Raw genomic sequence first — 11,205 nt, 5'->3', positions numbered from 1 at the left:
CTAAGTCAAAGTCAGAGTCAACTTTCAGTTGACCCGACTCGCCGAGTTGGCTTTCCAACTCGCCGAGTCACCACCCAAACGATTGACCTAGATCCCGTTCCTACTCGTCGAGTTAGGCGACGACTCGACGAGTTCTCCTTCTAAACCGATATTCAAGTCCATCATCCTACTCGCCGAGTTGTATGAACAACTCGTCGAGTTCATCTTCATCCGACGGACACTTATGCTAAGACTCGCCGAGTTGTATGAACAACTCGCTGAGTCCATCTTCATCCGAAGAACACTTATGCTGCGACTCGCCGAGTTGTATGAACAACTCGCCGAGTCTGTTCTTGATCTAAGGAGATTGCCTTGAACTCGCCGAGTCAGGGCATTAACTCGCCGAGTACCTCCATAGATGAGTTCAGCTTCCGACTCACTGAGTCACACCCCGTGACTCACTGCTCACTCGACACTACGAAAAAGGGGACAAACTCGGAGACTCGCGAACAGACTCGCCGAGTCATATGAACGACTCGCCGAGTCGTTGCCATACACCTACTAAATACACAGATTTGCTCGATTCCAGTCCATGCCATTCACAGATCTGGACTTCTAGGACACGAATCACACGTAAAGTTTCCAACTTTACGTGTGGATATTCACCAATATGGATTTTAGGGCTCAAAATGTCTCAAAAGGGTAGATCTAGGGTGAACAAGCAACATGGGGCCATAAAGCTAACAGATCTGAGCTCCTGGAGCTCAATCTTGCCTAAATCCAGAGGCCAAACATCTTATTACGACATATAATGCACATACAAGCTTGGGGATTTGTCCAAGAAAGACCTAAATGAAGTACTAAGCATAGAATCATGGGGAAAATGGGTTACACCTCAAAGGAACTGTTGGAAGAACACAATAATGCCTGGATGGCTTCCCTTCTTCTGGATCTACTTCCTTCCTCCTTCAAAACCTTCAAAAGCACACAACAAAGCTTCAATTCTTCAAAGAACAAGCATAAACGAGGGTTGGGAGCTCTGGGGAAAGAATGGGGGCTGGCCTGGGGCGGATAAGTCGCTTAAATAGGGTGCAAACCCCTGAAACTTAGGGTTTCATCCAACAGCTGTGACTCGCCGAGTCCAGGATATGGACTCGCCAAGTCGCCAACTTAAACGTGTCCCGGGTCCCGCATCCACTCGGCGAGTCGGACCTATGACTCGCCGAGTCCAAGGCTAAAAGAGAGGAAATACTCAAATAACATTTACGTACCAGGAACCGGGTGCTACAATATATATATATATATATATATATATATATATATATATATATATATATATATAGGCTTAGATTATTTTGTTTTTATTAACTATTGTGTGCCAAAATGCACAAATCTGGACCACCGGATGAAAAGAATGAACAGTCATGATCTGAGGGTCTATGATGTTACAATAGGATAGAATGTATCATATAATCACACAAATTTTAGCAAAAGGGTATTTTGGTCAAATAACTTTTTTTAAAAAAGGAAATTTTTGGATTTTAAGGGATCATTAATTCCTTTATTTTTAAAAATCTGATATTTTAATTAATTCTTATTAAATTTTAATATTATTTTTAATAATAACTGATTTTATTTTGTCAGAATGAAAAAAAGTCATAAATAAACTAGTAAATATATTTGCAGTTTTATTTTTGCAGAATATGGTTTCATTCAAGATACGTTTTATATTAAAGATGCTTAAAGAATTATACAACATATTATCAAGAATAACATTTTCCAAGGAATACATATTTTATTCTTTAAGAATCACTATTTACATTCATCCGTAAAGAATAAGACTATAAACAATTATTACATTCATTCTAAAAAAATTATGACAAACAATGGTTTAAGGAATAGATTTATTCTTAAAGATTAAAACTAAAAATGATTAAAAAAAACATCAAAATCTAACAAAAACACTAATCCATTCCGAAAGAATATTATTGTTAAGAAACAATTTATAAATTCTGACTGAATACATTTGATAGAATGCACTATTGTTCTTCATGTTTCCTTCATTTTCCACATTAATGGCAACCTCTTCAAAACCTAAATCCACAAAGAAAACATAATCAACTTTCAGATATTAAAAATTTTAGTGCATTAAATAGAATAAAACAATAAATTCCGATAAATTCTAATAGAATGCATTTATATAAATAAATTCTAACAGAATACATTACCGAATGCACTTAAAATCATAGTGTTCTCTTCTATATGCATAAACATTCTAAAGCATGTATAAATGTATTCTGTCAAAATTATTAGCAAAACATGGTTTATTTAATATTTATATTCTAATAGAATGAATATGTGTTTGCATTATGATATGAAAAAAAATCTCCAGCTTAACCCTTTTTATGCAAATTCTGACAGAATGTCAGCTTAACCCTTTTCATCAAAGACAAATTTAGAACAATCAAGTATCAAGAACAAATGGAAATCAAGAACAATCTATCATTATTTAAGTCAGATTCTAAATTACAAAATCAACTTGAATGATGAATATTTAAAATTAAAGAATAATGAGAGCACAGTGGGCATACTAGTGAAATTAGAAATCAACAGGAAGGATAATCGGAAATCAAAGAATCGAAAATCAGTGAATAAATCTAATGGAAGATCCATGTGAAGAAACGTAAATCAGTAGCATTCAGAGGAAGAATTGCAAGCAATCAAGAAGTAGAAGAATAGGAAATCAAATATTGTAGGGAAAAAATCGCAAAACCTTTCATGGGAATGGGAAAGATCGAGACTCGCAGAATCGCATCATCGTTAGTTCGATTACACACACAAGAATCGCATCATCGATGGTGCATATTCCATATATCCCCCTCATCTCTTCCAGAATCGCAAGTTAGATTACTTTACCTTTACCTCTCCTCGACAACATTTGAAGACGATGACGTTGGTGATCGACGATGGTATTGGGCGGCAATGGTTGTCGGACTTGGTGAGGGGAAACAAAGAATACGACAATGTTGATGGTGATGAATGGCCGTTGTTTTTATAGGGTTAACAAACAAATTATCCTAATTTAAAGGATATTAAATGTTTTAAATATTTATCATAATTAAGTGTGCCCAAAATTACTATTACACCCTTTTATTATTTATTATTGAATTTTATTTTTTTTAATTTTGATTGGTTGTTAGAGACATACAATACTTATTGAAAACATTTGAACTTTATATATATATATATATATATATATATATATATATATATATATATATATATATATATATATTGTAGTTATGTATAAAAAAAAAATTTTGTACACTTGTCAGGAAAATTTGAATGGCAAGCAAGGTTACACCATGCTACACACTAGGTCCGCCCCTTGTAAAGAATGTACGATAACGAGGTAAAGCTATATAGTATTTAACAATCGCTAATACACAATTATAGATTCATAATTTTCGAACGTGATATTGTTATGAGAAAAAAGTCTCGAGTATTATTTCTATTTTTCACATGTTATACCATTTAAAGCATATCCTTGCTTATACTTGAAGGCATATTTGTTGAAAGCATTTGAGCGTAATGAAACTCCAATTCAAAAGAGGAATATCCGAATAAAATTTAAGGAAGGTTTCTATTCCGTTCATATTTTGCGCGTGAAGTCTCTTTTAGTGAAACAGAGTAGAAAGTTCAGGGACCAAAACAGCATAATAAAATATAGTCAAGGGACCATTTTTATGCTTCACGCTTCTTTCCATCCAAAAAACCCTCGCCCTATAAATTGACGCCACACGTTGCCTTTCATCCCCAAAAGTTCGCCCTGAATTTCTTCTACTCTCTCCAATTAAGAATGACTCGCGTAACGAATTCCAGCAACAATACGTCAACGGCGACAATCAAGTTTCTTTACAGTTACGGCGGAAAGATTCTGCCACGTCATACCGACGGCAAGCTCCGATACGTCGGCGGCTATACTAGAGTTCTCGCCGCAGACCGTTCCGTCACCTACGCGGAGTTGATCGTTAAGTTTTGGGAAGCGTGTGGATTCTCCGTTGATTTGAAGTGTAAGCTTCCGACCGAAGATCTCGACGTGCTGGTGTCCGTCACTTGCGATGAGGATCTCGCCGCCGTCGTGGAGGAGTACGATCGAGTTTCTCCCGACGCGAAGATCAGAGCCGTTCTTTGTCCTGTCAAATCGTTGAAGACGATATCTCCTGTTCCATCCGTTGAATCGCTCGTTGAGTTTTCAGCTTCGAAACCGCCGCCGTATCCAGTGGTGGCTAACTCCGCCGTCCGAAAAGGAACGCAACAATGCCAGGCGGTTGATTTCTCTGCATACAAGCTCCGTCGGCATCTTCTTGCCGGACCTTGCCGGGATAAGCCAACGTCGGTATCCCGGTTTCGTGAAGAAACAATCCCTATGCAGAATTACTTTGTTCGTCGATGGGATTACAGTCAATACTAAATCAAGAAATTAAGCCTTAGGAATTAGATGAACATATATAATCACCATACTTGATAAGAGTTTTTGATTCGCAAATCCAAGTTCTTATCTGAGACGATATTGAAATCTTAAATATAGGATCCATTAGCAAGATTGATTTGATGAATTTTGATTGTCTCAGGAGTTACCATTGCTAATTGCTACTAGGGTTTCATACTTTTGTTATAACGCCGTGACATTTGGGATCGAATTGTCGAAGAACAATTAAAAGGGAAAAGAATAAGGAATATTATTTTGGTGAACCAAAATTCAAAGTTGGTTGTAGTCTTGTGGAATTTGGACAGGTTTCCGAGATGCACAAAAATGGGGCCCAACTTGGCTCTTAACGGGTAACCAGTATACCAATTCCAGGCCTACATATGTATCTCCTTTTAATATTATTGAAAAGTATTACATTTTTCAATAAGTTTAAAACATAAAATTATACATATTTTATAATAAGAAATAAATCAAAATAAATTAAATTTATAATTTTGTATTACAAGTACCAAATAGTTTATATAAAATATCATTATGCAAATAATATATTATAAAGGAATTTTCTAATATATGGGCATATATAAGAAGTATTAATTGTATGAAATATTACTATAATTAAATGTGATAAACATTAATTATGTGTAATATTAACATAACTAAATGTAAAATTACATTAATTATAAAGAATATTATTTATAATTAATATTTATCAAATTTAATTATGATAATATTTTTTATAATTAATACTTCAATTAATGATTCTTATACAGGTTCTTTGGACATATATTAGAAAATTCCTATAAAATACATAAATTTTAAAAAAGAATAATCAAATTGAATAAATAAAAGTTAAACATTATATTTGGTGAAAATAAATGTAACACCGTTTACACTGACGGATAAAATACATAAATTAGTGTTCTACTGGTTAAAACAGAGGTTCATTGTGTATCCTTAGGTGGTGTACCTGGGGAATCTCCCCCTTCATTTGTTTGTAATTTCGGTCATCTTCTCCGACGAGTCTTCGGCCAACATGATTTTTCCGACAAGTTTTTAACATACACAAGTAAGGTTTTGATTTTTCAAATTAATAACTTGAACACACATCACACTAGATTTCTATTTTCAAATAAAACACAAACACACACACACACACACAAATATGTCACTTCCCGATCGTCGTTAGACTTGGCAATTGAGCGAGTTTGGAGCGGATCGACCTTGATCCAAACCCATTAAGCAATTTTCAAATGTTGATTCAAACTTGACCTGTAACCCGTAGAGTTTTAAATAATTACACCCATACTCTTATCTACCGGATCAATGAATTTTAAACTATTTTACCTGACTCATTTACAATATTAAAATTATGTTATAATTATGCATTACAACACATATAACATGAATCACTAAAACTAGTAAACATTCATTCCAAAACAAACTTCTATTATAGATTAATAAATAACGTTTCCAAAACAATACAAATGTCTAATATTGCAAACATACAAGAGAAAATGACACACAATTGAGTAGATTTCAATAAGGCATGATTTTAATTAGTCTTCCGATTTTAGTTAATGATTTTGACACAAAAACACAAGATTTTAGTTGCCAGTAAGGTAACAACAAACGATTTCAATAGGTCAAAGTTTCAATAAGTCGATTTCAATAACACACAATTGGAATAGAGAATATGATATTAATCGATTATATTATAATTTTAGAAAACAAACTTGATTATGGAATGTCGATTGTAAAAAACCTTTCTACGAAACCAGATAGTTTGAATCCTATTCTTCTTGTTCTTGGTTGCCGACTATGATTGTAATACTAATTTCACATATTTATTTGTATTAGGAATCGACTGAAATTCGGTCATTAGGAATTGGAAAGTGGAAGTGGAATGATTAAACTCTTTCAGTCCTGTACATTGCAGTCCTTTACAGAGCATTGTCTCGATGATAAACATATATCTTATAAATAATAAATTTATATTTTAAAATTTTAGACGTGACGGGTCATAAATAGATCAGATCGATAGTGATTCGTACCCGACTCTTTTAATAAAAGGGTTAACTGGTATGAGTTGTTAAAGGGTAAACGAATCATAAAATATTATCCAAACCCATTAACTTTGCATGGGTTTGGAGCGGATTAGGGTCAAAACTTGCTCCATTGCCAGGTCTAATCGTTGTTCTCATCAACCACCACTACCAAGCCCTTATTCCTCCTCCCTCGTCTTTCTATTAACAACTAAGTTACGTTTTTTGGGGTTTGTTTATCCAAGCAACCCAAGCCACCATTAAAATCGCTTACTGTTAATCGCTTTCGACCTCCAAGCCACCATTAAAAACGAGACCTTTACCACCACAGACCAAATCTGGTCTCAAGCTATCTTCGAGAACCTCGAATCAAACTTCGTCGACGAGTCCAAGACGATTCCCCTTCGTTTCGTTTTGCTCTGATGGTTGAAATTCAACAAAGTACAAACTATGTAACACAATGCACAAGCTCGTCGAAGCATTATCCTTTGAACCAACACAGTGAGAGAGAAGGAGGTTGCAATCAAAATCAAAGAGGGTGAGTGTCGATTATAGTGAGAACAAGAAAGAGAAGGAGCCTGCGATCGATTCTTCTTGTGTCTCGGACACTTGGAGATCGGGTTTGAATGAGAAGGTGAGTACCCTTCTTGTTTGGTTCCTGTTTTCGTCATAACGCACACAAAGACACAACAAGAAATTAAAAATAGGAGTTTTTCTTGTCATTTATCACTTATCTGATGTATGCAACCCATTTCATGATAGAGAGAGAGAGAGAGAGATTTTGAGTTCGCCGGAAAAATCATGAACGCTGGAGAAGATGATCGGAGTCACCGGAGCTGTCAAATATGTCGGAGACTGGTTAAACATATGATTACAGGTCATAAGGATGTTTTTTGAACGCTTTAACAATTTTAGTGAAAAAAAAACTCAATGACTAAATATGTATAAATCGAAAAATATTTTACCCTTTGAAGTCATTATCCCTTAGAACAACTTTACATCAAATTTGATGTAAAAAATGAGATTTGGTGTTAGGTTAGAAGTGCCTTAATTTGCCATTAGACTGGAGAGAGTGGGAAGATAGCTTCCCTCACTTTTTGTGGGCCATACCCCTTATTCCCTCACTTTTATTTCTCTCATCTAAAACCCAAGGAATGAGTGGGAAGCCATTCCCTCATTTTTTTTTATTAAATAAAATTAAATTTTTTGTTATGATTTGTAATTTTTAAATTAATGCTAAACATAAATTTTAATTAAAAATAAAAAGCATTTCCTTAATTAAAATAAAAGTTACATTAAACCTAAATTTAAAAAACTAGATTTTTTTTTTAAAAAAAAAGACACAAACTAAAAATCAAACAAACCAAGAACGACCTACGGAAAATATTTTTTCAGATTTTTTCCCTCTTCTTCATCACGAGCTCGAGAGCTGGCCTTGAGAGATGATCGACGTTTTCCATCAAAAGCTTCATATCCTCCATTTCTTGTCTCTCCGACCGCTCATTTTTCCTTGTTTCTTCTTTTTCTCTGTCGAACGCAACGTTCGGAGAAATTAAGATTATATCGATCAAACGACGATGTTATTTTTCGCATTTCGTCAATTTCCCCGTTGAAATCAGATGCACCCGAAGAAGTCTCTTTTCCCTTTCTCTTCGCTTTGTCCCTACCCATTGGGCGAACAATTTCTTCTAGCTCGAGTTCGTCGTCCTGATTTAAATCTAGAACGACCCGAGCATCGGAGGAGGTTGTGTAACCACTAGAGCCCGTTTTCGTTCGCTTTGATTGTTGGACTCCAAAAATAAAATCTTGCTCGTATTTTTTCCACCTAGGACATCGAACCAATAATTTCCAACAATCGTGTCACTTGAATGGTTTTTTGACTTCTTCAAGGTAAAACTGCAAAGCTTCTTGAAGTATTTGTTCGTCCCCTTGGCCGCTTTTCCGTTGGGTTTTTAGGTTGTTGTACAACCCGTTTACTTTTGAAACCCCTGCTGCTATTTCTCGAAACTTCGAATTCAATTGATGTTTCGTACGGTAGTCGTCGCCTTTTTCTTGCTCCTCTCGAAACTGTTCTAAAATGCGAAACCAAAAATATTCTTCCGGTTGCGCGTTTCCTTGAATCGAATCTTCAGAAATGTCAGCCCAAGCTTTGACCAAAACTAGCTCTTCGTGTGGAAGCCATACAGTCGGCTTTTGTCTTCCCGGTTGTGCGACACTCTCGCGCGCTTGTTTTTTCCCTTTACGTCTTTGTGGGGGTGGTGTGGGTTGAGTTTCGGGAACCATCTATTCGTCTTCCGAGTCATCCAACTCGTTGACAAGTTGGCATTGTTGGTGGGTTTGGGTTTGAGTTTGAGTTTGGGTTTGAGATTGAGGTTGATTTGGCGATTGTTGATCCGGAAACACAACAAAGTTTGAAAACATTTGTAACTTGCATCGGGTAATATTGTCCAACATTTTGGTATTGGAATTGTAGCGGGATAGAATAGGAACATCGAGTTGGGGGCGATAAACTTTTTGTGGTGATGATTCGATAGCAAAAATGTTTCAAGAATAGATGTTTATACTTGAACCATGACTTTTTTTTCCTTCAATCGGAAAGTGGGGTTTGATTGTCAGGATTATTTATTTTATTATTTTTTTTTTTTGAGAAGAAAATGGAGAGAGTACAGTTGTGATTTGTGTGAATTTTATTTGATGGTAAATAGTTGTGTATTTATTGGTGTGTAAAAAGGTTAAAAACAAAACAAAAAAAATGGATTTAAATCCATTTAGCCGTTACAACCCCCAAAAAAAAAATTTTTTTTTTTTTTTTACCGTTGAATTGAATAATGGTTGAATTTGAAAAATTTTAAAAAAATCAACGAATCACAGCAGGAGAGAGAACGCGGGAGAGGTTTCCCTCACCCATTCCCGCACCACCCTTCCCCGCGCCGACGGTGCGGTGTTCCGCCGGGTGGGAAGCTCCCCGCAACCGTTCCCCGCCCCCACTCCGTCCGGCCTTAGAAAAGACTATTATAAATTCATTTTATAAAATAACAATGCAATCTGGATTGGAACCAAAATACATTAACAAGGTTTAAAAGGGGTGGGATCTTTTTCACTTTTCCTCTCCATGACATAACAGAATATACTAAATAGTTTAACAATATCAGTAAAAGATATGGTGTTATTAGGGAGTATATGTTGAGGGATGGAATAACAAATAGTCCGAGGATTAACCAGTTTCCTGCTCAAACTCATCACCTTCAGACTCTTCTGCATTGTCAGCATCATCATCGTCTGCATCATTGTCCAACTCTTCTTTCTCATTATCATCTGTCATCTTCCCTATCACGATTTGCTCCATGTTTATCTTCCTGATCTCATTACACTGCACAAATGAATCTGTTAAAATTTCTTTCACTTCTCCATTTGGGGGTTTCATCTCTTTTTCTAGCATAAAATAAATCTGACATGATGATCTGATATACTAGACTTAGCTTGAATTAAAAGGGCTAATTCACATTTGAGGCATATAAACATATATCTCAGAAACATGTAATTAGTGTAAATCAAATCCTTATATGCCAGATCTAGCTTAAGATTACATGCATTTGGGCCCAAATTTAAAATCAGTTGACACAAAATCTAGGTTTCCATGATATGAAATGGAATCAACAGAAGGAAAATCAGCATCTAGTTAAGATTCAGCTGATTAAATATATCAGATTTAGCTTAGATATTAATCTGTTATCCATATTCATCATACGAATTTTGGAGTTCAATATACAAATTTAGGTTTTCATCATATGAAATTGATCCATATTAAAATGAGACCCTAATTAAGATCCAGCTCATTTAACATGTCGGATTTAGCTTAAATACAATTCATATTCATTATAAGAATTTGGAGTTCAATATCATCTCTAAAATCCATCCAAAATACAAATATAAGTGAAACGGAACCAATCAACCAACATTATACAGCGCGATGAAAACAGAGCAAAGAAGAATTTAAAAAGGGATTTAACAATCGATTATAACAGGACATAACAAATGATAACATTTAAAGTGAATTTTCACAAACAATCAGTTGGAGGTATACTGTATATACTGACTGACCTTATCTTCGAAATCGGACTCCTCAATGGCGAGGAGAAGTTCCTCACTATGCGGCTGAGGCCACTGCGGAGTAAGAAGAAGCGACGTCGGAATCATCCTCGTCGATGACGGATACTGCGTCATGAATGCCGGAAACTGCAACATATTTGATTGTTCAAAATTCTAATCTAAGGCACCGACGACGCTCCGCCCCCGTAATGAACTGAGTAAACACTCACCGCACTATTTTATACGTGGGCCGAGCTTTTCGCCTGATTGACATTGGCCCATGTTTTCAAAAGTATAGACCAGGTGGTGTGGTTGTTTTGGAGCGTTTGAGATCTTTTAGCTTTTAGCATTTGATAAAACGTTCCGTTTAAAACAAAAAGTCTCGTTTGGCACTACAAGCTTTTAGCGTTTAGTTTAATCAAATTGCTTCAAATCCAAATGCTACTTCATGTAGCGTTTAACAAAACGCTACAAGCTACAAGTTACTCGCTACCTGCTACAAGTTACCCGCTATCAGCTAGTTTTTCCGAACATGCCCTAGGTCTAGTACATTCGTTTGTATGGATCGGTCGATCCGATCTAATCTATTGAATCCACTTTGAT

The 11,205-nt window shown here is 35.6% G+C and overlaps 2 protein-coding genes across 2 annotated transcripts; one reads left to right on the top strand and one right to left on the bottom strand.

The window, feature by feature from the left end:
• The first annotated feature begins 3,783 nt into the window (after window positions 1–3,783).
• Window positions 3,784–4,598, top strand: LOC145052303 (uncharacterized). The gene has a single exon (XM_079000105.1). It carries the CDS (start codon window positions 3,839–3,841, stop codon window positions 4,451–4,453), a length of 615 nt encoding a protein of 204 aa, XP_078856231.1. The 5' UTR covers window positions 3,784–3,838; the 3' UTR covers window positions 4,454–4,598.
• Window positions 4,599–9,536: 4,938 nt separating this feature from the next.
• LOC145052302 (transcription termination factor) lies at window positions 9,537–10,831 on the bottom strand. Its single transcript, XM_079000104.1, has 2 exons — window positions 10,615–10,831; window positions 9,537–9,883 (listed from the first exon to the last, which is right to left on the bottom strand). The coding sequence occupies exons 1-2, from the start codon at window positions 10,756–10,758 to the stop codon at window positions 9,728–9,730; spliced, it is 300 nt and encodes a 99-aa protein (XP_078856230.1). The 5' UTR covers window positions 10,759–10,831; the 3' UTR covers window positions 9,537–9,727.
• Between the last annotated feature and the right edge of the window lie 374 nt (window positions 10,832–11,205).

Source organism: Lactuca serriola, chromosome 5 (assembly GCF_051521515.1).
Source record: "Lactuca serriola cultivar US96UC23 chromosome 5, Lser_US96UC23_V15, whole genome shotgun sequence".
Classification (NCBI taxonomy): domain Eukaryota; kingdom Viridiplantae; phylum Streptophyta; class Magnoliopsida; order Asterales; family Asteraceae; genus Lactuca; species Lactuca serriola.
The sequence above is the reverse complement of the archived record's forward strand: the minus strand, read 5'-3'. Positions and strand labels throughout refer to the sequence as shown.